Source organism: Eumetopias jubatus, unplaced genomic scaffold (genome assembly GCF_037043125.1).
Source record: "Eumetopias jubatus isolate StellerSeaLion01/CBP00866 unplaced genomic scaffold, mEumJub1_p1.0 scaffold_14, whole genome shotgun sequence".
Classification (NCBI taxonomy): domain Eukaryota; kingdom Metazoa; phylum Chordata; class Mammalia; order Carnivora; family Otariidae; genus Eumetopias; species Eumetopias jubatus.
The window spans coordinates 64453972-64480518 of NW_028274820.1; the positions used below are offsets into that span (position 1 = coordinate 64453972).

The 26547-nt window shown below is 42.1% G+C and overlaps 1 protein-coding gene across 2 annotated transcripts in view; it reads right to left on the reverse strand.

The window, feature by feature from the left end:
• Positions 1-26547, reverse strand: part of PDE1C (phosphodiesterase 1C) — a 625988-nt gene that overhangs the window by 552369 nt on the left and 47072 nt on the right. The window contains exon 3 of one of the 2 annotated variants that reach the window (XM_088018709.1): positions 771-834. The exons of the other annotated variant lie outside the window; for it this stretch is intronic. Coding sequence (XP_087874835.1) covers positions 771-834 — 64 coding nt within the window. The remainder of the gene's footprint in view (positions 1-770; positions 835-26547) is intronic. 2 annotated transcript variants of the gene reach the window in all.

Here is a 26547-nt window from a genome sequence, read left to right on the forward strand (position 1 = left end):
TGGAGGGGGGTGGGGGGTAGCCTAGATGGGGGATGGGCATTAAGGAGGGCACAGGATGGGATGAGCACTAGGTGTTACATGGAAGTGATGAATCACTGACCTCTACTCCTGAAACCAATATTGCATTATATGTTACCTAACTTGAATTTAAATTTAAAAAAGAAACCAGAATGGCAGCAGGAGCACAAAGTGGGGAAATGCTAAGAGAACCACTGAGTGAGAACAAGTGAAAGCGATATGGGAGCAGGAGTCTTTTCTCCAAAGTGCACGCGCCTCCTTGGGCTGCCTGTGGTCTCTTCTCACCAGGACACAAGGACCCCACTTACCTGGCAGAAGTGACCAGGGTGAAGGGCAGTGAGCACGGGAGTAAAGGCGAGAAATCATTAAGTGGCTGGCTATGGGAACGTTAAAATGGACCACATTTGCCTGGGTATTTTCCCACAAAAACAGCACAGAGTCCTGCCGCCAGGCCTTCAGTGTGGCCGAGATACCTGCACGAGGCGCTGCCTTGTTCCTTGGGAACTGGAAACGCTTAGGAGGCTCCAGAAAGACACAGCCAGTCCAGTCAAAGAGCTCAGGACTAAGGAACAAAACACCTAGATTCAAATCCCAGCTCTGCGATGGCTGAAAAAAAGCATTCGTGTCTGAGTCTTGGTTGATCCATCATTTCAGTGGAACTGACCGTACTTGTGCTCTCTTAAGCTTTGCTAGAGCAGAAGAAAGAAGAGCATTTGGAGGATTTTGAACAAGATCAGCTCCACGGGGCTTACCTCGTTCTCCTGCGCCCTCGAGTTTCTCGGCAGTTTCCCCCGGGCCATGGCACTCCTCCGCAGCCTCTGCACTCCTGGCTTCTGTCAGCAAAGAAAAGAAACATCCCGTCAGGGCCCCCCGCTCCCCCCCCGGTGATAACCACAGGAGCACATCCTGGGGTACCTGTCTGGGGTGCCCCATGACGTTGTTGACTAGTTCCTCTGCTTGGCCTTTGTTTTTGGTTTTTCCTGTACTCCCATGCCTGCTCCACCCTGGCTGGCCTTCCTCCCTCTCTCTGCCCCTTAACCACTGCTGTTCCCAAGGGTTCTAGTACAGGCTCCTTTCTTCTTCTCTCTCTCCAGGTGATGGCATCCGTCCCCTTGGGTGCTATTGACTCCTAGATCTTCAGCCAGCACATGAAGGGACTGAGCCACCTGGACAATGGGCAGCCGTCAGTGGAAAGGAGACCATCTGGGTAAGTGAATGGAGCTTCCTGGAGAACCCCATGTGGGAAATATTCCTGCATCCTGAGAGCACAGGTCCAGAGGAGGCAGGAATAGAAAAGTAGGCCAAACTCTGCTGTAGAATGTGATTTGCCACAACGCTGTGAGTAGTTATAATGACTCCCATTTTTCAGATGGAAAAACAAACCCCAAGAGGTTAAGGTCACAGAGCTCATAAGCAGAAAAGTCAGGATTTGAACACAAGCCTTCAACAGGTCTGGTGCACGTTCTTCCTCCCCACAGCCAGCCCTGTGGATTCAAAGTCTGAAAAGTTAAGAAGTCCCTTCTAAAGTGAAAGTATTCCTACAGAAATGTTTCTTGATATGGTGTTTAATTGCACATATTTTGATGACTGAAAGTATTTTCTCTCAGTTTTGTATAGTTTGTATGCTTCCTGAGCATAAATAAATAAAACACAATTATACATTTTATTATCCCCAAATCCAAAACAAACAGGCTAGATAAAAGACCCCCCAGAATGCCATAGCCTGGGACACAGAGCAAAGCTTCCCTGTACACAGCCCAGCCAAGTGGCGGGTGAAGGGGAGGAGACAAGGTGATTTAACATCAATTCAAAGAGTGCCAATTTGCCAAGCAGAATCTTCGACCTACTAACTGATGGATTATTGACTCACCACACCTTGTTTATAGTAACATTTTGCGCAGTTCACAGAGGTTTGGGTTTCATTGAGACTACCCAATGTATGGCATATTTTCAGAATGACAACTGCTTGTGCATTTGGAATTTCAAGTATCTTGCGTGTCACTAATATCAAAGATTTTATAAGAACAGAATGGGTTTTTCTTGGCCAGTGCATTTTCAGACCAGTCTGCTACTTTTTTCTGTTCTTCTTGGTTAATGGATTTGCTTGCTTAATAGAAGAAAAGAAAAAGGTGATCTTGAAGGTAGTGTGCAAGGAATTGTCCTAGGAATATTGTCACACTTGCACCTACAGGCCCTCCAGAAGCTCACACACACAAACACATCCATCCGCACTGCTGCACACGTTCACAAAATAAGAGTTTCATCTGCATGTTAATTTTCACGTATCTGTGTCAATTTAAATAGGGTCACGTAACACACTTTCTGGGGGAAATAGATTACATAAAAAATTAATAAACAAACAAATGAAAGGAAGAAAGAAAGAGCGAGCAAGTAAAGAAGTATTTCTTAAGCACCTCCTACTCCTCTGGGGCTCTGCCTCATACTGTCGCCACAGCACTCCATCTCATTGAAACCCACACCACCTGCAAGGTAGGTGGCGTAATACCTGTTTACAGGAGAGGAAAGTGAGGCTCGAAATCAAAAGTGCACCACTATCAAGTGACAGAGCCCTGATTCAAACTGAACTCCAACTTGCCCCAGAGGTTAGGAATCTTGGAGCGGGGGGAGGACTAAGATAAATTTCCCTCCGGTCCTGATCCCTCTTATATGGCAGTCCTCATCCACTCTTCGCTGAAGAAACAATTGCCCAATGACAAAAGGATGAAAACTACAAAGAGGTTTATGTCAACTCCAATCAGTGTGCACATCCTAAAACAGACAAATTAATTCTTTTGTGAAGCAGCCTTTCTTTTAACACGATCACAGAGCAGAGCCATGCATTGTTAGCTTGGCTTTGATTTGCCAGAAGATAGCACAGCTGAGTTCCAAAAGGAAAAATAATCCACAAAAGGCAAAGTGACAATGGATGTGGGAGAGGAAAGCAATCTCTACGTCACCGTAAAATTACCTTTGGGTGGCTGTGAAAACGTAAGCATAGTATGTTAATTTCTCCAGAATGCATAAAGTAGATGCCCCACAATTACAGAACGTTCCTGACTTCTTTCTGCTTTCTCAAGTGCATCGTTCAATAATTAAAATCTATTATATTCCTAGAGCAAAACACTTAGTAACACCTCAGCAGGCACTGGGGAGGAGAGAAATGGAATTTTGATAGCAGGTCTGCTAACGTGAGATGAAATCAGCTTGATGCGAATTATTTTTCTCATTCAGTGTCTATGTTTACCAAATGGCCTAACTTCCAGAGAACAGGGTTCTTTCTATGAATGCCTGCTGAATTAACCATTAGGATTCCCTATCTCTCCACATGACCAGCCCTTCAAGCCCCATTTCAAACCACATTGGTTGTTCAAGTCCCCTTACCCCAGCTCACAAGAATCATTCTCTTCTCTACCTCCATTTGCGCTTTTGCTCATTTACAATTAGCATTTCATATATATATTAAATATATTAACTATGAACCATATAACATGTGCCAGACAGACATCTGATGAGATTTAAAGACAACGTGATTACAATAATAGCTGATTTCAGTGAATCCTTACTAAAGGCAGATATTATTCTAGGTACTTGCATGTAATTAAGTTATTGAGTCCTTGCTGTCTATGAAGAATGTCTTACTGTTACCCAATTCTACAGATAACGTAAACTGAGTTACTTAGTAAGTTGCTCGGCATTACTCAGATCATCAGTGTTGGAACCAGAATTTGGATCCGACAGCCTACCTCTAGAGCCCTGGCAATTGATCACTACTCTACAGCTGCCTCTCCAGGCCCACATTCAAGGAGCTCACAGTTGAAATAAAGACAGATGTGGAATCAGAAGATGACACAAAAGTGTGATCTGACTGAGCACACGGAGGAAGGGTGACCAACAGACTGGGAGAGTCTCGTAGGAATTTGTGAGGAACCACTCTCACAAAATCTGAACTTCTTTCAACATAAATTAGTTTCATCTATTTTTTTTTTTTTTTAGAGAGGGAGAGTGAGGAGGGAGGAGGGACAGAGGAAGAGGGAGAGAGAGAATCTTTAGGGTGCACACCCAGTGCTGAGCCCAACATGGGGATCCATCTCACAACCCTGCGATCATGACCTGAGGCAAAAATCAAGAGCCGGACGCTTAATCAACTGAGCCACCCAGGCGCCACTCATCTATTTTTAAATGTATGTAAATGGAATCATACAGCATAGCTTCTTCAGCATCTGGTTTCTTCCATTCAAAATTCTGTTTATCTAGAGGAGAAAACAGGCAGCAACCTCTTTGAACTCGGCCACAGCAACTTCTTGCTAGACACTTCTCCAGAGGCAAGGGAAACAAAAGCAAAAATGAACTATTAGGACTTCATCAAGATAAAAAGCTTCTGCACAGTGAAGGAAACAGTCAACAAAACTAAAAGGCAACCAACAAAAAGGGAGAAGATATTTGCAAATGACATATCGGCTAAAGGGCTACCATCCTAAAGAACTCATCAAAATCAACACCAAAAAAATAAATAATCCAGTTAAGAAATGGGCAGAAGACATGCACAGACATTTCTCCAAAGAAGACATGCAAATGGCCAACAGACACATGAGAAAATGCTCAACATCACTCGTCATCAGGGAAATACAAATCAAAGCCACAATGAGATACCACCTTACACCTGTCAGAATGGCTAAAATTAACTCAGGAAACAACAGATGTTGGTGAGGATGCAGAGAAAGGGGAACCCTCTTTAGGCTGTTGGTGAGAATGCAAACTGGTGCAGCTACTCTGGAAAACAGTAGGGAGGCTCCTCAAAAAATTAAAAATAGAACTATCCTATGACCCAGCAATTGCACCACTAGGTATTTACCCAAAGGATACAAAAATACTGATTCAAAGGGGTACATGTACCCCAATGTTCATAGCAGCACTATCAACAATAGCCAAATTATGGAAAGAGCTCAAATGTCTATCAAGTGATGAATAGATAAAGAAGATGTGAGAGATACATATAATGGACTATTACTCAGCCATCAAAAAGAATGAAATCTTGCCATTTGCAACAATATGGATGAAACTAGAGTATACTATGCTAAGAAAATAAGTCAGTCAGAGAAAGACAAATACATGATTTCACTCATATGTGGAATTGAAGAAACAAAACAGATGAAAATAGAGAAAGGGAAGGAAAAATAAAAGAAGATAAAAAACAGAGAGGGAAGCAAACCATAAGAGACTCTTAACTATAGAGAATGAACAGGGTTTCTGGAGTGGAGGTGGGTGGGGAGACGGGTTAAATGGGTGATGGACATTAAGGAGGGCATTTGCTGGGATGAATGCTGGGCGTTATATGTAAGTGATGAATCACTAGGTTCTACTGCTCAAAATTAATACTACACTATATGTTACCTAACTTGATTTTTTTTATTCTATTTGTGAACCTCATCCATGTTGTTTGCATATAGATATAATTCATTCTCTTTGCTGAATTTTATACCTTTGGATGAATGTGCCACAAATTATTTATCCATTCTACTGTTAATGAATATTTGGATTATTTCCAGTTTGAGGCTATTAGAAATAGTCTGCCATGAACATTTTTCCTTCACATCTCTTGGTGCACATATGTAGACACAGGTAGACATTTCTATTCAGCATATCCTCAGGAGTGGAATTGCTGGTTCTTAAGTGATATATACATTCAGCTTTAGTATATACTACCAGACATCTTTCCAAAATGGTTACTTCATTTTATACTCTCATCATAGTATAGAAGAGTTCCATTGCTCACATTCTAGCCAACCCTTGATATTATTTTTTTTTTCCATTTTAGCCATTCTAGTGGTGTGCAGTGCTATTTCGTTGAGGTTCTTGGGGAGGGTTTGGTTTGGTTTTGTTTTTTTAAGATTTTATTTATTTATTTGACAGAGAGAGAGAGAGAGAGAGCACAAGCAGGGGGAACAGTAGAAGGAGAGGGAGAAGGAGACTCCCCGCTGAGCAGGGAGCCTAATGCAGGGCTCATCCCAGGACCCTGGGACCACGACCTGAGAGGAAGACAGACGCTTTACCAACTGAGCCACCCAAGTGCCCCGAGGTTCTTGCTAAATAGCCTTTTAATTAATCTCCCTGCTTCCTCTTTTGCTTCCCTCCAATCCAATTCCTTCCAGAAAAATCCTTTTCAAACACAAATCAGAATGCACTATTCGCCTTCTTAAAACATTCCAGTGGTTCCCAGTGCACTCAGAACAAACCCAGACTCAGGGTGCCTGGGTGGCTCAGTCAGTTAGGTGTCTGCCTTTGGCTCAGGTCATGATTCCTGGGTTCTGGGATGGAGCCCCGCCTCGGGCTCCTTGCTCAGCAGGGAGCCTGCTTCTCTCTCTGCCTGCCACTCCCCCTGCTTGTGTGCTCTCTCTCTCTCAGACAAATAAATAAATAAAATCTTTAAAAGACAAAAATGAACCCAGACTCTTGAGTCCCCAGGTGATCTGGCTTCTACTCACTTGTCCAACTTTGTCTCACACCAACCACACTCCCTGTCTCCCACCTAGGCTCCAGGTACTCCAGACTTCTTTCTCTCCCATGAACCAGCCAAGCTCTCTCCCACCTGAGGATGTCTGGATATGTTGTTCTCTCTGCCTGGAACCCAACCCCGCTCCCCATCTCCCACCTCAACGCAACGGCCTGCATGCCCAACTGCTATTAATCCCTCAGGTCTCAACTTACAAGTCACCTCCTCAAGTGAGAGCTCTTGTTGGGACTTCCCTATCAAGAGTTTATTTCCTCTGCAACACCTGCACATCTACACATCTTCTTTATTTACTTGTTCACATCCTATCTTCTCCACTAGCTTATGAGGTCCACAAGGGCAAGGACATGACTCTCTTGGTCACTACTGCATACCCACTACCTGGCACATAAGAGGAGCGCAATAAATTTTTATCAGCTGATGGATTTAATAAATGTATCCCTGTTTGGGAGGATCTAAGCCCTTCCTCACTGAGGAAAAGAGATAAAGCAAAATATTCCAAGATATTCTGAAAAGAAGCATAATTCATCAACTTAGCCATTATTTACTGAGCAACTACTATGAATGGGATAAGCCCCAGGTATTTTACAACAAAAACCACATCAATGCTCCCTCTCAGTTGTTGACTAGCTTTTATTCCAGTATGAATGAACTTTGAGGTGCCTTGAGCGTCCTGCTTTCTACTTTTGACCACTCTATATAGATTCACCCTTACTTCAGAGGTGCAGTTTAATTTAAATTACTTTGCCCAGTGTTTTAATTCAGCAAGTTTGTGTGTGAGGAGGGAGGGATTCTAATAGTAATGTTAATAAATTATCACTTGCCACATGTGGGCATTTGATAAGAGAAAAATAATAGCCATCCATTCTTCTACTACCCAGGAAAAATCAGCAAATCTCCAAATCTTTGCTCTTTCTTTTTTCCTTTATTGTCAGTGTTGTACAAAAGGCTCAGGTAAGAGCATGTCTGGAATTACTATATAAAGTAGGGCATTTGGGAGATTCTAATTATTCAGGCCTGCGATATGGGTGGGAGGGAATTAAAGCCCTCTATGCCCATACCGGCGGAAATGAATGGCGATGAACTGGAGATAGATTATTAAGAGCCTCAGGGTCTGGACCTGTTTCCAGCTCATTTGTTGAAATCACCTTCCACACCGTGCCTTTGTCTCCCCCATCAGAGATACCAAGGAACCTGGCAGTACCAATAGCGATTCAGCAAATACTGTTCTGTAATCAAGAGTAAATATGGTATCTCCTAGAACCAAATAGATTCAGAAGCTATCTTTGGCCATTGTTACCAGAAGATGAGAGACTGGGAAAAGAACCATCTCATATAGGACACCTACTCTCTGCTAGCTACAGTGTTGGACACCTTCCATAACTTACTTAAACTTCACAATGGCCCTAGAGATAAGTATTATCTCTATTTTGCAGACGAGGGTGTTGAGGCTCAGCAAAGTAAGTGACCTGTCCAGGGTCCCACTTAATAAGTGGCTTGATCAAGCTTGAACCCAGATCCCTCTGGCCCCATGGCCTTGTTTAGTGACACTGATAGATTCCACCTTGACCTTGAACTGTGGGAGTACAAGGCAAAAGAACAGAGGAGGATCTTTCCTGTGCTGGATTTCAAATTGCTCGTGAACCCACAGCACTGTGTGCAGACTATCTAAAGGGGACTGGGGAAAACGTCAAATTAATTGAGATCATCACAAGGTTAGATTACTACTTAATAGACTAGCTGAACACTGGGGACGTGGCCTCAATACAGTCAGAATTTCAAACTGCAGTCTTGTCTCTTTTCAGTGATACATTTGGATATCTAGCTCCCTGCCAGCACCTTTGATGAGAGGGTGTTAAATACACACTTGGGTAAGGAGATGAGCCCCTGGGAGATGGGTGAAGCCCATTCCAGAGCCCCAGGTCATAATTTGTTCCACTCTAGATCTCAGTCCCAGAGAAAGAGGTCAGAAGCAGGGCATGGGAACAGGATCGACCCCCAAGCTTGTTTTATCCCCAGAACAGAAGTGCACCAAGTTCCCTTGAAACACTATGGGTGGGAGGGAAGTTAAGGCCAAAGAGCCAAGAACTACATCTGCTAACAGAGAGGAGTTTTCCAATTCAAACAATTAAACGCAGACAATGGTGTCTTGGGAAGATTTTCCTGTTTTCAATCTTGCTAAGCCTTCCTTCAATTTACACACTTTGCCTCCTTTCTGAACGCTGAAGTTAGGCATAATTGCTTTCCTTTCAAATATAGGGTAGGTGGCCTCAGGGGTAGTGAGAGCTCCAATCCTTGAAGTGGCCAGAAGAGGCTGGATGACTACTTGAAGGGAGCACTGGGAGCTTGATTCAGATTTGACATGAGGCATTAATTCAATCACTCATATTCAAATTCAGCAACTATTTACTGAGCTGTACTGATATACAAAGTAGGCCTGATCCCTTCATGGAACTGACAGATCAGTGGAGAGGACACGAAACCAAAGAAAGAAAGATGAATGATGTAGAAACATGTAGTTACCAATCGTGGTAAGGGCTATGCAGGAAAGAAAAGGCGTTATGAAGAATAATAACAGGGAGAATAAAGAACAGTAAATAGAGGTATAAATTTTATTTTTTTAAAACAGTTCACTGTAGCATTTGGAAGCCCATTTAGAAGCCATCTCATTGGCCTAGGGGAGCGATAATGTGCCCTGAACCAGGTGCTGGTGGTAGAAGTCGGGTGAAGTGATCCAGTTGCAGCCTATTTTGGACATAGAATCAACAGGACACAATGGGACTGAAGAGGGGGGAACTTGGAGGAGAGGTAAGAAAAAGGAGATGACTCCCAAGTCTGGGACTAGACAAGATCATCTGAAATGGTGAATTTATAATACTAAAGAGATTCCCAGAATATGAGGCTTCAAAACCCAGATTAACAGGCCAAGAGGGAGGGCCAGCCTACCCCTCAGTGAAGCACAGAGCTACCGGGGGCACTAAAGGCATTGCTACCTAAAATACCAGGGCTGCCGGGGCTGAAAGGAAAAGAAAGTGAGGTTTTATTCTGGTGCCACAATCTCCCTTTCTGTTCTCTCCACACCCCTGCCCCCGCCACCCATACCACACCTTTCAGAGTCCCAGGACTTTCATGCTACCTCCAGCCACTACATTATCTGGGACATATATTAATAAAGAATTCCTATAATCAGTAAGAAAAACATAGTTCTGTACAGCACAGGTAATATATTCAATAATATTATAATAATTTTATATGCTGACAGATGGTAACTAGACCTATAATGGTGATCATTTTGTAATATTATAGAAATACCAAATCACTATGTTGCACAGCTGAAATTAATATAATATCATATGTCAATTATGATTCAATAAATAAATAACAAAAACATAGACAACCCAATAGAAAATGAGCAAAAGATCTGAACGGGCATTTCACAAAAAGGATATCCAAACTGCCAATAAACATATGAAAAGGTGCTCAACTCCAGAAACCAATATTGTATTGTGTGTTAACTAAGTTTTTTTTTCTAAAAAACGTGTTCAACTTCATTAGTCATTAGACAAACACAAAAGAAAACCACAGTGAGCTACCACTACATAACCATAAAATGGCTAAAATGAAAAAGATTAACAATACCAAGTGTTGGCAAAGATTCAGAGCAACTAAATTACTCACATATTTTTATAGGATCTTAAACTGATACAATGACTTTGGAAAAAAAGCATTTGGCAGCATCTACTAAAGCTGAACATACACATACCCTCTAGCTTAGCAAGCCACTCCTAGGCATTTATCCAGTGGAAATATGGACATATTTGTGCCAGGAGATATGTACAAGGATGTTTTTAAGGGCACTATTCATCACAATCAAAAACTGGGGAAAACACAAATGTCTATCCACAAGAGAATGGATAAAACAAATTGTGACGTATTGACACAAATGAATGCTATCTAGAAATGAAAGGGAAGAAACAAACACTACAAATAAGGACCTGGATAAATTTCACAAACATCACAGTGAAAAATGAAACAAGGGGCATCTGGGTGGCTCAGCTGGTTAAGCATCTGCCTTCAGTTCAGGTCATGATCTCCAGGTCCTGGGATACAGCCCCGCATCGAGCCCCACATCAGGCTCCCAGCTCAGCAGGGAGTCTGCTTCTCCCTCTCCCTCTACCTTTCCTCCTGCTTGTGCTCTCTCTCTCTCTCAAATGAATAAATAAAATCTTAAAAAAAAAAAAGAAAGAAAATGAAACAAAATGCAAAATAGTATTTTCTATGATTCCGTTTATATGACGTTTACAAACGGGCAAAACTAATCTCTGGTGATAAAAGTCAGGAGAGTGGAAACCATTGGGTGTGGCGCAGTTGAGACTAAGGTGGGGTGTGAGGTTTCTTTGATGCTAGTGATATCCCTTTTCTTAATCTGGGTACCAGCTACACAGGCAAATCCATTTCATGAAAATCCATCAATCTGTGCCTTGTGATTTGTCTACTTTTAAATATATTTGGGGGCACCTGGGTGGCCCAGTCCGTTAAGCATCCAACTCTTGGTTTCTAGTCAGGTCCTGATCTCAGGGTCCTAATGAGATCAAGCCCCAAGTTGGCTCCCGGCTCAGTGAGGAGTCCACTTAAGACTTTCTCTCCCTCTCCCTCTGCCCCTCCCCACTACGCTTGCACACACACTCCCTCTCTCTAAAATAAACAAATAAATCTTCTTAAAAAATAAATATATTTGTGCTATACATCAATAAAAAATAGACTTTAAATACAGCTGGTGGTCCAAGGAGATACGGCTGCAACAAATAACCAAAATCATAGTCAAGGTAAACCAAGTCACAGCTAATCAGTGCCAAGCATCAAGGGCAAAGAGTGAAGTCAAAAGTAATAATAATAAGTAGTAAAATCATTGTAGCAAAGAGTGAAGTCAAAAGTAATAATAATAAGTAGTAAAATCATTGTAGTCTCAAATATTAATTTTCTGTGCATTTTTAAGTGTTTGGCCTTGACATATTGTTATTACAGCATCTGGCTGCCAATTTTTGTTTTGGCGATAGGATTTGGCTGTATTGTGAAGGTTTGCGAAGACATTGCCGTATCCCTTTCAGGGTGGTCTTTCGTATATGTGTATATACCATGTACGCACACACGCATTTACTCACAAGGATGTGTACTGTACATAATATAGATTCATGACTACAAAACAATGATTCCCATAACCACCCACAAAATGAGTCTGAGTATTTTATCATCACAACTGGTCTTTGTGTACGTGCTCCTTGCCACTGAATGCCCATTAAAGAAGTCCCAAAACTATTGGAGGAGCTGCTCTGGTCATCAAAAAAAATTGTGCTGTATAATGGAAAAAACACATGCTTTGGCGCCCACCACTCATCATTCATGTGCCCCTGGAGGAGTGATTCAACCTCTTTGACTCCGTTTCTGCCCAGAGAAAATGGAGGGAATACGACCTAAATTGTCGGACTACAGTGAGCAGTGAACAAAATCGTTTACAGGGAAGTGGCCGGCATGGACTAAGTCAGCCCTAAACAGATACTAGAAAATCGTGACAATGCAGCAGACTTTTTATCTTACGATTCTATTCATTTTAAAGTAAACACATTAACTTTCTCTATTTCCTCCATAATTTAATGAGAACAAAAGGTCAGGCCTTTTGAACTTGCTTCATAGACTGGACATTTTCAAAAAAAAAAAAAATGTTTAAAAATACAACAGACCCTGTATTTCAGAAAGAGAAGCAGACAAAGATAAGGAGGAAAGGCACTGGAACCTTAAATTTGAATTCATGGAACAGACCCCTTTTCAGGTACACACACTAAAAGTAAAAACAAAATGAACCACCAATAACTGAATCAATGAAAAAAGAAGTAAAAAATTTTGAAAGTCATAAAATACATTTTATTTAATTTCATACTTTAATCAATTTCTTTCAGTAAAACTAAACTACCTCCAGTGACAACATATAATTACTGAGAAAGAATAACTTCAGTTGCAATTGCCTAAATCAAGATCCTTAATTTCAGGGTAACTGAAGACATAATATGTCCTTTAAAAAATGTTTTCTCGGGGAGCCTGGGTGGCTCAGTTGGTAAAGCAACCAACTCTTGGTTTTAGCTCGGTCATGATCTCAGGGTTGTGAGATCCAGCTCCATGCTGGATGTGGACACTGCTTAAGATTCTCTCCCTCTCCCTCTGCCACCACCCCCCACCCTTCTCTCTCTCTCTCTCTCTCTCTCCCCCTCTAAAACAAAACAAAACTTAAAAATGTTTTTTTCATGGCGCCTGGGTGGCTCAGTCAATTGAACATCCAGCTCTTGATCTTAGGTCTTGATTTCAGGGTCGTGGTTTTAGGCCCCACCCAGTGTGGAGCCTGCAAAAACAGAGGCTATGAAATAGTATATGCTCAGTGTAATGTCACTTTTGTGAGAGATTTATAGATAGAGATACAGATATTTGCACAGCCTTAGAATAAGATTTTGAAAAGACAGCTATTCAAATGTTCAGAAGAGGTATCTTTGAATAGCAGGATTGCGGGAGATACATGTTTCTTTCTTTAAACTTTTGCCTTTCAATTTTTACACCATAAATATCTATGACTTTTAAAATGAGACAAGAAAATAGTCTTCTCTTTAAAAATGATCTGTAATTGACTTTTACTTTTTTGATTTTTTTTTTTTTTACATCTTGGCAGAAATCTGAGGGTAGATTCATAAAATCTTCTCTCCCCTCTCATTGCTTTCTCCCTTACAACTTCTTGCATTTTGACCATTTTTGGGAAACACTGATGAACCTTATCATATAATCTAAAAAAATAAAATAAACACCTGTTCATAAAGTGGTTGCATGGACATACTCAAGATTTTAGGCCTTGAATAGTCTCTCTTCAAATATACTAAAAATTGACATGTCCAAATCTCCTAAGGAGACTGTGTGTTGAACAGAGAACTCAAATCTACAGTCCGGCCTCTACGTGGATGTGTGACCCTGGACAACCTGTCCAACTGCTCACAACCTCTGCGCCTCACTTGGGCCCTCCAGGGACTGCCTTTCCACTTCCCCTACTTCTCTTTGCAGAGACCCTGTGAGACTCAGAGGGTGGCTGAGAAGTCTCAGCAAGACTGGTGGCATTTAGTCAAAGAGTTCTGTGTTAGTTTGCTAGGGCTGCCATAACAAAGTACCACTGACTGGGTGACTTAAACAACAAAAATTTATTTTCAAACAGTTTGGGAGGGTAGAAGTCCTATGTCAAGGGATGGTTTCTTCTAGGGCCCCTCTCTGTGGCTTGCAGATGGCCATCTCCTCCATGTGTCTTCACGTAGACTTCTCTTTGCCTCTTCCTATAAGTCATAATGGATTGGAGTCCATCCATATGACCTCATTTTCCCTTACTTACTTCCTTAAAGGCTGTATCTCCAAATACAGTCCCATTCTGAGGCACTAGGGGTTAGGATTTCAACACATGAATTCTGGGGGGACACAATTTAGCCCCTAACAAGTTCTTATCAAAGAAATGAACATAGTGAGTGGAAGGAATGGGCCAGATAGCAGCAAGAGTCCAATTAATGATACAGTATGGACCTACCTGCAAATTTCCCAAAATGTAGATAGAGTTCCATTTCCCTCGCCCCCTTCTAGCAGGGCACTGGCCTAGCAAAGTTGCCCCCAGTTCAGGGGATCTTTTGTATATTATCCAACAAGCAAACCATTCAAGTCATCATGCTAGCTGCCAGCTCATAGTTCAATTTTAGCAGCACCCCCACTTGTATCCATTAAAGAGAGATTGTTTATGCACTTACTGGAATATTTTACCGCATTTTGCCCTTATTATGTCAAATAAGTGTGTAGAAAATGGGAAAATGACAGGCTGGAACTAGTGATTAGAAACGTACGTCTCGTCACCTTACTACAATCGACACAAAAATGGGAACTATCGTGGGCTGGGATCAGGAACTCTCTCAACTGAGAGTTCACTGAGCTTAAGCTGATGTGTATACATCTGTGAAGGAAAAAGAAAAAAAGCTAAGTTCCAAAACCAAATGCTCAAAAGACTGGACCCAAGAGACAAGGTATAACTTGGGATCGGAAAGTGCATGATAGCTCTCAGAGAACGGAGACGCCCGAGCAACATCTAAATATCTTGTGTAACCTTCACACATTTGACATTGGCATGCTTTTCCAGGAACTGCCTGTAGGGAACTTCCCATAGAAAAGAAGAGAATTCTGTACTGGAACATGGGAACAAACAGCTCTGGTGAGCATGATTTAAAAGTCCCCGGCCCCATCCCGGAAGCCTCCTTTCTGCACCAGTGTCCTGAGTCCTCGTCCCTCCCACCCCAGACATTCATATTCCATAGATCAGCTTTCGTGTTTCTTGAATATATGTCTTCCTTTCTACCCCTACTTTCTTAGCTCAGGTATTTATTGCTCTGACTTTGAGAGACTCCTGAACGGGCTCCCTAATTCTGGTCTCCTAACCTGTACACCTCCCATATTCCACTGCCAAATAACTCACTTGTTCAACTGATGTGTACCTTTGGAGTCCCTTCTATGGGCTAGACATTATGCTGAGCACTGGAGATTCAACCTCAAACAAAGCAGGCACATACCCTGGAGGTAATAGTTTAGTTGGGGAGATAGACGAATGCTAGAAACAAATGATTACAATCAACTAGCATTATGAGTGCTTTGGTAGTAAAGAGCAGGTGCTACAAAGGCAGGTAGCTGGGAGACCCAAACTAGTGCAGTAAAATGGGGGGGAAATGGTATTTAAAAATGTCTGCTGCTGTACATATTCTTTCTTGGGGGAGAATCAGCAAAGAAGAAGGGGGTGAAACAAGAATGGACAGATTTCTATGAGGCAATCAATAGAAGTGAGGCTAAGATGTCTATTAGACATCAGAATAAAAACATCAAAATGGCAAGTGGATGTGTGAACCCGGAGTCCAGGATCTGGGATGGAGATAGAGAATGGGGAGGGGAGGGTGGCACTGTTTAAAGTCGTAGGATTGGGTAAGATCAGCGAGGGAGAGGAGAAGGGAGAGGGGCCAGAGACCAGTCCTGAGCCTATGTAGGTACAGAACTAGAGGTCAGCAAGAAGAGGTACCAGCAAATTGGATGGAGAAGGAACAGTCATCGAGGTAAGAGGCAAAGCAGGAATGTGAGGAGTCACAGAGCAGTAGAAAAGAAAGGATTTCAGAAATGAGGGAGTGAAGCCTTTCCAACAAATGGTGCTGGGAAAACTGACAAAACACACAAAAAATATGAAGTTGGACCCTTGTCTTGCACCACATATCAAAATCAACTCGAAAATGGATCAAAGAGCTAGACTAAAACTACAAAACTCTCGGGAGAAAACACGGGAAAAAAGCTTCATGACATTGGTTTAGGCAGTGATGTCCTGGATATGCCACAGGCAACAACAACAACAAAAGAGGTCAATTGGACTACATCAACAGTTTAAGCTTCTGTGCATGAAAGAACACAATGAACAGAGTGAAAAGGCAACCTAAAGAATGTGAGAAAATATTTGCAAATCATATATCTGATAAGAGGTTAACATCCAGGATATATAGAAGGGGCAAAAAAAAAAAAATCCAAAATATATAAGGAAGTCATACAAGTCAACAGCAATGGGTACACAGTTTCAGTTTTGCAAGACAAAAAGAGCTCTGGAGATTGGCTGCACAGTGTGAATGTACTTAACACGACGGAACTGTACATTTTAGAAGGGTTAAGGTGACAAATTGTGTATTATGTGTATTTCACCATTTAAAAATTTTTTTGGAAAGTAAAAAAAAGGTAAAAAAGAAAAAAATTTTAATTTTTTTTAAAGTAGTGCCTTTTGCTGACAGGTTAAATAACTGTGTGTAGTGAGATATGGCACTGGGGACTTGTTAAAGCCATTTCAGTAGAACGAGCTACAGAAGCCGATGGAAATGTAGGTAGGAGAGAGACTGGGGGGTGAGGAAATAGCACTAGGGAAGATACATAATGCTTTCAGAGTTTTTAGCTTTGAACAGGAGCACAGAGACGAGGCTGCAGCTGGGGGAGATGTGGGGTCAGGGCTGGCAGAGAGAAGATGAGCAAGGTTGAAGAATGTTCACCCGGGGGTGTCGGGTGACCATTTGGGATCTGCAGTCTTCTAGGTGAAATAAGCCCCATTGGCCTGGTTGTGACTTTTTCTCTAGTAGCTCAGGGGGCAGGTGCGGGGTTAGTGACTTTAACCTGGCTTTACCCACATTGTGTTTGTTTTCTAGGCATTTTTGCTGTGAACGTAAAACTGCTTGAAAAAATAAAGTCCTTTTTTTTTAAAAAAAGATTCTATTTATTTATTTGACAGAGAGAGAGAGACAGTGAGAGAGGGAACACAAGCAGGAGGAGTGGGAGAGGGAGAAGCAGGCCCCCCACTGAGCAGGGAGCCCCGACGCGGGGCTCGATCCCAGGACCCTGGGATCACGACCTGAGCCGAACGCAGACGCTTGACGACTGAGCCCCCCAGGCGCCCCTATTTTTTTTTTTTAGTCACTCTGAAAGGCTGTGTGGAGCATGAATGGGACAGGGACAACCCTGGAGAAAGGAGGCCCAGACAAGAATCTGTTGTTGCCACTTGCTGAGACAGGGAAGCGCACCATGAGTTCAGTTTGGGGGGGCATGGGAAGTCTGAGTTTTCCAGAGCTGAAGGGAGTCCATGCCCAGTACTTTATCCCCAGAAGCATGAAGCACAGAAAACGGCCCTCAGTGTGTACCCTTGTAGCTCTGTAAGCACGCTCCTCACAGCCAAGGCCAGCTCAAGCCTGTCTGCATGAGTCATGTCGCATGATAGCTGAGCTCATGGACTCCAGAGCCAAACTTCCCAGTTTGAATCTTAGCTCTGCCACTTACCAGCTTGAACAAGTTATTTAACCTTTGTGCCTCAGTTTCCTTATCTGTCAAATGAAGAGTATAATAGTAACTATCTCATGAGGTTGCTGTAGACAAGGTGAGTCAGTATATATATAGCAGTTAGGAGGGTCGTGAATCATACACACTATAGGACCATTTGCTACCAATATCGTGAATACTCATACCCTGAAGAAAATTTGGCAGGTATATTTACTCAACCATTCCATTGCTCATTCATTCAACAAATCCTGACAGGGTCTCCACTGCTAGCACTTGGAGATAAATCATACCCTAATTCTGCTCTCAGGAAGCTTAGACTAAAAGAGATTAAGACATGCAGAATTTTAAATTTTCAATCTCAACGTGAAGAGCAACTTAAAATAATTGATAACCAAAAAGTTGATAACAAATGTTATTATTGGGAATATATTCATCACTAGGAAAAAAAAAAACACCTACAAATACTTTTCTTTTCAAGTCAAAGTCATGGGGCGTCTGGGTGGTGCAGTTGGTTAAGCACCTGACTCTTGGTTTCAGCTCAGGTTGTGATCTTGGGATCAAGAGATTGAGCCCTGCGTTGGGCCCCATGCTCAGTTTAGAGTCAGCTTAGGATTCCCTCTCCCTCTGCTCTTCCCGCTCATGCTTACATCTTTCTTTAACATAAATAAATAAATCTTTTAAAAAACTTATAATTAAAGTCAAAGTCATGTGTTTATCTTGGTTTGTATATATAAATCTTCCTTTTATATGTCTGCCTTTAGGCGATATATTTTGCTTCAAATATATTATATATACATACATGAGTGTGCATACATACATATATACATATATATACACAAAAATATATGTTCAGATACATCATCTTGTTTTGCTTTTAAAAAGTGAAAGTATTTAAAGAATGATAGCCAGTGCTAGAGAACCAGGCACCCCATAAAACCCGTTGTATGCTCAGCCACACAACCGATGATGTGGTGTGGCGGTTAGGGGCACAGGTCTGGAATAAGACCTCCTGAGTTAAACCCCAGTTCTTCCACTCACTAGTTGTGTGACTTTGTGTAAATGAGGCCTCAGTTTTCTCTTTTGTAAAATGAGAATATAATAGACCTTATAGAGTTGTTGTGTGGCTTAAATGAGTTAATAAATATGAAGCACTTGGAATAGTAAGCACCTAGGGGCACCTGGGTGGCTCAGACAGTTAAATGTCTGCCTTCAGCTCAGGTCATGACCCCAAGGTCCTGGGATCATGACCCCAAGGACCTGGGATTGAGCCCAGCGTTGGGCTCCCTCCTCAGTGGAAAGCCTGTTTCTCCCTCTCCCTCTGCCCCTCCCCCCCACCGTTCGTGCTCCCGTGCAGCGCTCTCTCTCTCTCTCTCTCTCTCTCTCAAATAAAATATTTTTTAAAAGAAAGAGTAGTAAGAACCTAAAGTATTAGCTATTATTCTCATGGAGAAATGTTCCACCAAAACTTTTGTACTTAACTCATTTTGTGCTTATTTATTCTTAAGCCCAATTTAGCATTTGAGTGATTTTACTAAACTCTGTAATAGGCATCCTTGCCAAAGAGAAATGGTAGATTTACATGAGATAAGTTGATCCAGGCAGCCCTCATTACATAAGGGCTGTTAGGGAATGTTAACCCCAGGGTGTTGCCAGTCACTAGTCTGCGGCTTGAACCTGCCACCAGAGGGCGCCAACAACGGCTTCTGACAAAGCTGTGCAAAGTTGAATGTCGGGGAAGGCAGAAACAGGTCAATTTATACCTGAATTACTTCTGGGTCTACTCCAGTTGGATTAAAACAGGATTTTTCTTTACATTTAAAGATCCAATTTTGGCAATTTAGAACCCCCTATCTTGGAGAACTTTCTGATTTAAATGATTAATAATATCTGTTTGAGTTTTAAGCCACATACTCCATACCTTTTCCTGAGAGTCATACTGCCTCCTGACTTATAGAGCTTGTTGCAAGTCTCTTCCTCCCTCATAGACAAGGGGAGCTGGGTTCACAAGCCACCAAGGGTGGGCCCTACCAACTCCGCAAGGAGAGTTAGTGTGTTCATGCTGCACCTCTTTTCCCTCAGTGCAGGAGGAGATACTGTGTTTGAATTACCAACCACATTACTCCATATTACTCAGTATATGTAAAAATATCTTTAAGTGTGCATCTTACTTGTATCTAATAATTGCATTGCATACCCTGCTGAGTTACTCTTCAAATCTATGTCTTTGTGGTTAAGACTGTGGTTCCCCATTTATAGCCTCGTTTGTAAAAAATTATCTTTTGTAATTTCCCACAGTCTCTGTTTTTAATTAATCCATTTAAAACCCATTTCAAAGAAAATAGATGCATTTTTGTATTTCAGTTTTATTCATTTGTACATAGGCCAGTATTTTCATCTTTTTGGCAGCTCTGTAATAACATTTTAGATCCATTTGTTATATGTTATTATCCACACTGTATCATTTCGCATTTTAAAAAATTAACTATTATTCAATGACACACTGAATTCATTGTATTGTTCGGGGAAATCATTTGAGGAAAATGTAACTATTACACCCCTGAAAGGAACAGAAATTTAGATATTTTAGTTGCACAAAATTTGTTCTGGTTCACTCTCTGCAAGAGCTCAAGGCTGGACGGTTTCTGAGGCCTACTTAACTGGCTCCATTTCTCTCTGGCTTGTCTCCTGCTTCATTGTTTCCTATCTTCCTTGCTCGGTCTCTCTGACCCCTGCACCAGGCCTTGAACATGCAGGGCACACCATCTCTTGGGGCTTCCTTTCTTGCTCTTTCCCCCAGATATCACTCCCCACCTCAAATAGCAGCCCCTTTGCTGAGTTCTCCCCTGACCACCCTATATGCTATGAAATATGTCCAGCATACCGGATCCCCCATCCCCTGCTATCTTTTCCCACAACATTTATCACTTCTGTTACACTGTATCATTTTCCTTCCTTTTTATGTATTGTCTGTCTCCCCCTCCTGGAACAGAAGTTCCAGAAGAGCAAGGATTGTTGTCTGTTTTGTCCTGTTTAGACAACTATGGGGCCTAGAACAATGCCTGGTATATGTGGTATTCAGTAAGTATTTTTTAAACTAACAGAAAGATATTAAGAATATAAAAATGTCCCAAGTCATCTCTCAATCATTTATATTACAAGGACTGCATCTATCGTCCATGCGGATGTTTAGCTAAATGAGGTTGCATCTGGTTATTTGCCTTAAATGGTGCTTAGATTTTGAAACAAAGAATAACAAGAGCTTCAGCCTCAAACCATTCCCCTTCTAACATGATCATGCAAGTCATATCTTCCGGGGGAAAAAAATCCCTCATCCAGAACCTGAGGATCCCCCGATCCCTGAAATTCCCACATAATATTTTCCCTTTTTGTGCAGAGAGTGTGTCTGTCAGGGTGTGGCTCTACTCCATCACCCCTAAGCCTGCCCCTGAGCTTCTCCCAAAGTACCTGCGGCATGCCCACAATGGGGAGGAGGACAGAGGGAGGCTGCAAAGCCTCTATTAATCTTAAAATCACATTCATTTTCTCTGTGCGTTTCAACAATACAACCAAGAGAAAGCTCTCTTTCAGTGCCCCATAGCAAGTAAAAGAATGGTGACTGTCTGTCACCATGGCCCCCAATCTCTTCCTTGGAGAGTAATAAAAAATAACCAGATGACATCAAAAGTACGAACCACAAGGGGAAAAAAATGATAGCTTGGACTTCACTAAAATTAATAACTTTTGCTCTTCAAAAGACACCATTAGGAAAATAAAGATAAATCACAGGCCAGGAGAAAATATTTGCAAATCATATAGCTGAAATGACTTGTATCCAGAGCATATTTTTTTAAAGTCTTACAACTCAGTAAGATGACAAACAACCCAATTTAAAAACAAATGGGAGGGACGCCTGGGTGGCGCAGTCCATTAAGCATCTGACTCTTGGCTTCAGCTCAGGTGGTGATCTCAGGCTCATGAGATCAAGCCCCAGGTGGTGCTTTGCACTCAGGGCAGAGTCTGCTTCAGATTCTTTCTCTCCCTCTGCCCCTCTTCCCAAAAATAAATAAATAAATCTTTAAAAATTTTTAAAAACAAATGGGAAAAGATGTAAATAGATATCCCATCAAAGAAAATATATGGGTAGCAAACAAACACATGAAAAGATGTTCAATATTACTAGTCATTAAGAAAATGGAAATCAAAACCATAATGAGATACCACCACACCCCCCCCAGCAGAAAGGCTATAATTTAAAAAGCAGATAGTATGTGTTGGTGAGGATGTGAAGAAACCCTCAGATACTGCTAATGGAAATGTAAAAAGGTACAGCCACTTTGGAAAACAATTTGACAGTTTCTTAAAAAGTTAAACATATACTTAGCATATGACCCAGCAATTACACTCCCAAGTATCCACCCAAGGGAAGGGAAAACTTACGTCCACACAAAGACGCTCATAAGCAAATGTCCATATGACCACAAACTAGAACCTTAAATGTCTATCATCTGGTGAAGAGATAAGCAAAATGATACCACTCACAGTGGAATGAGGGCCAGCTTCACAGGGATGCAGCCAGTGCATTTGAACACACCCTACACTTAGAAGGGCCCCACACTTAGGGTTCAATGTTCTATGGTCACTGTCTTGAAATTCTTAGTAAATTTATCCTTGAATTTGTGTTTGGTCAGTGAAGTCCAATGGGACATGCTTCAGATCTAGGTCCCTAGCACATGCTAGCAGAGAGGTAATGCAACCCCTTGGGGGTCACCTGTCACCATAGGCTAGGGCAGTGGGCCCATGCAAAAGAGAGATGCCTGCCTCAGCTTGCCCACCCCTCACCAAGCTGCAGCATGTTGGTCCAGTGGTTGATGGGAAAGGCAAACCAGCCACTAGTGGGCCATGTGCGTACAGGAACACAGTGAGTATCCCCATGCCTGAGGGAACACTGCACAACACTAAATAGCAAATAAAAAACACTGTGACAGGCAGAGAAAGAGACTGCAGAAGAGGGGGGAAAGCTGCACACTTTAATACCTTTAATGGCACTTTTCCTGCTTTTGCAACAAGGGACCTGCCATTTTCATTTTGCACTGGGCCACAAATTAGGTAGCCAGTCCTGGAAGGAATACTGTACAGTAATAAAGAGGAACAAAGTAACGATTAGGCAACAACATGAACCACACAGACATTCTGCTTGATAAAAGAAACCAGGCACCAAAGACTACATATTGCATGACTCCATTTATATATTTCTGGGGCTGGGAGCAGAACTACAGAGGCAGAGAGTGGCCAGGCGACGATCTGGAGCTGGGGTGGGGAGCAGAGACTGAGGCAAATTGGCCCAAGGGAACTTTCACAGTAACGGAAATATCCTAAAACTGGTTTGTAGTGATGGTTTGAATGTATACATGTACTAAAACCCATTGAACTGTATGCTTAAAATGGGTAAATTTTATGGTATTCAAATTACATCTCAATAAAGTGTTTTAAAAAAGAATCTGAAGTCCTCACCCTTATTTCCTGTAACTCACCCACACATCTTGTAATGGCTGCTGGCTAGGCCAGCAGAGACTCAGCTGCATAGCACAAGGACCCCTTGGCCTATGACCAAGGAAACACTATTATTAGTGTATTCACTATTAGTGAATACCTGGGCACCTTCTGCCAAGAGGTGGAACAGTACAGGTGCCAATACCAGGTAGCACATGATATTGAATTTTTTTGAGCAGCTGAGGAAGAATGGAACTCTATAGGCCAGTCTGTCTTTATGGACTGGCAGTTTTTGTGATATTGTAATAAAAAAGAATCAAGAACAATCTTATTATGATAGGCAGAATTCTAAGACAGCCCCCATGGATCCCTACTCCCTCATGGTCATGCCCTGTATAACCTCCTTCCCTTGACTGTAAGCAGGCTCTGTGACTTTCTTCTAGCTAATAGAATATGACAAAGATGAAGATATTTTGCAGATGCAATTAGGGTTCCATATCAGCTGATTTTGAGTTAATCAAAAGGGAGGTCATCAAGGATGGGCCTGACTTAATCAGGTGAGAGCCCTTCCTAAGGTCAAGGATCCTCCTTGCGGGCTTGATAAAGTAAGCTGCCATGTTGAGGAAATCCACATATCAAAGAACTGTGGGTGGCTTCTAGGATCTGAAGGCAGCCTTCAGCTGAAAGCCAGCAAAATGCTAGAGTCCTCAGAAAGCTGTAAGGAGATAAATTTTGCCAGTAACCTGGATGAGCTTAGAAGCAGACACTTCTCCAGCCAACACCTTGATTGCAGCCTCATGAGATCCTCAGCAGTGGGACCTCCCAACCCACTGAAACTGGGAAATAATAAATGTATGTTGTTTTAAACTCTTGTTTATGGTAATTCATTAGACAAGAGAAAGTTATACACTTGACTATACACTTGAAAACTATACAATTTGTGTGATGCCACACAAAGGAGCCATCTCTAATTTTGTTCAACCCTAAGACAGATTAGTACATATAATAAAAGCATCTGAGCTGCTGTGCTCATGGAGTATACTACGCATGTGGCAACTGTGTTTACTGAACTGAAAATCAGCATCCATAGTCTGAAGGCTGCAAATGATCTTATAGGGAAATGGGCCTGGGTCTGAAATCATTTTTATCCCACGAACATCAGAATAGGTGGTTAAAGATGGGAAGATATGTGAAGGAGCCCAGAACAATATCTGGCACACAATAGGTGCTCAACAAATGTGACTTTATTCTTTACCCATATGAAGACTCCCCCTCTCTGCCTAACCCAAAATGTGAGTGTGCATTTTAACAGTGGTCTTCTTTTTTTTTTTTTAAAGATTTTATTTATTTGACAGAGAGATACACAGCGAGAGAGGGGACACAAGCAAGGGGAGTGGGAGAGGGAGAAGCAGACTCCCTATGGAGCAGGGAGCCCGATGCGGGGTTCGATCCCAGGACCCTGGGACCACGACCTGAGCCGAAGGCAGACGCCCAACGACTGAGCCACCCAGGCGCCCCTTAACAGTGGTCTTCTAAAGACAACAGATCCAGCTTCATTTAACAGTGGTCTTCTAAAGACAACAGATCCAGCTTCATTTTCATATCTGGGATAAGAGGACTCTGTAGGAGGTCAGGAAAGGATGTATCATAAACCAGTGACTCCCTGAAGCTCTTATTACACCATCATATTGGGCCCGATTGCACCATTAAATGGTCCCTGTCATATGCAGGTGAGCTCACTTGCACTGTCCACTCCTACGTTAAACAGCAATAAGTGACCAAGAGCTGCTAGGTGCAGCTCAAACTTGTGACAAAGATGAATTCTAAATCCTTTTCTCCAGCACAACCGAAGGGGTGATAAGACAGCTCCTTGAAAAAGCTATTGTAACAGAGAACCACCAGGGGGAGTTATGCTATCAAAGAAGAGATCTCCCATTGTGCTGTATTACGGTCATTTTTATTCATCTGCCTTCCAGGTAGACCCAGGGACAGGGACCATGCCTTATTTATCTTTGCAGCCTCCTGATTGATCCCGGGGTCTGGCAAAAACAAATGTCACCTGAATTAAAATGAAACTTAATTACACCTTAATTCTCATCACTGCCAATTTATGAAACAGATACTTCCTAAAGGAGTTTCAAAGTTTTATAAATATTAGAGATGGCTTTTCTCAAAGGTCCCATCTAAGCTAAGGTACAAATTTATTTCCAAAGTTCCCCCAAGTTAACTCTTGATTTTAAAGTATAATCCACATGGCCATCATTTTTTACTTCCCTGGGACGTGTTCCTCATTGAAAGGAATTCCACCGACAAGATCTTGAAAGATGACTATATGATAAGATCTGGGACCCATGCACAGAAGGGACAATGGGGGAACCATGATCAGATGGGTAAAAATGATCTGTTCCATCACAGAGTGGGTGGACGGTCTTGTCAGGGACATTGTGGAGGACAGCGATGGCATGTTAGAGCAGATCCAGGGCTTCAGCCAGCACTCCGACTTTGGAACTCCAAGAAATCAAAGGTATTCCCATCCAAGATACTGGTCAACTGCCAAAGACCCTAACATGTCTCCCTGGGAAACGTCATGTTTCTCCACGCACTGGGAGAGCACCCCTTGTTAATTACAATGATCTTGCCTGGGTGACATCAAGAGATAAGTTGCCTGCTTAGTGAAATAAAATCTTACTAACTAGGGAGTTGTTAAAAGTGGACATGAAGTGGACATAAAAGCCAGAAGACGCAGGCCCTGGGGGAACTGAAGTCCTTTGTGCTTAACTTAGGTGTTTTAAATTATCTGAATCTTGTTTGGATGGGCACATCTAGGAGTGTACTCAAAAATCATCCTGGAAATTGTAAAAATGTAACGGAAATCCACAACAGGAGTATCATGCACAGTTTGCTGAGAATCCTCACCCGGTGAACTAGCCGATGGCTTAATTACTTTATTTAATGTGCCATGGTTACCAATCACTACTTCTGCTATTCCAGCCTTGCTTTTTCAGATTTATATTGAACTAATTACACCTGCTATTTCAAATAGAATACTCATTTACTTTACAAATGAATGATGAATAAGCGTATTCTAGGCTCATTTCCATACCTAAGAAAGGGAACAATTCCTCCCTGGATTGGAAAAGGGAGAGAACAGGACGTTCACAGAATGGAGTCCTAGAGGGGGCGTGCTCCCTCCCGGGATGACACGTCTCCTTTGTCAAGATCTACACACACATCCTAATCTGGGAAAGGCCTGACTTCACTGTTTTTTAAGATTTTATTTATTTATTTGAGAGAGAGGGAACACAAGCAGGGGGCGTGGGAGAGGGAGAAGCAGGCTCCCCACTGAGCAAGGAGCCCGACGTGGGGCTCCATCCCAGGACCCTGGGATCATGACCTGAGCCGAAGGCAGATGCCTAACCAACTGAGCCACGCAGGGGCCCCAGGCCTGTCTTCACTTTTGAGGATATTATTTGTGTATAAACAACTTAGGAGATGGTGATGTGGCTTAACAGTGTGTAATTCAGAGAAAATGTGAAATAAAACATATGCTTGAATTTAAATTTGAGCCATCTTTTAAAATATGCATTATCTTCTTTCTGTCATTGACTCAGGACTGGCTTCAGAATAGA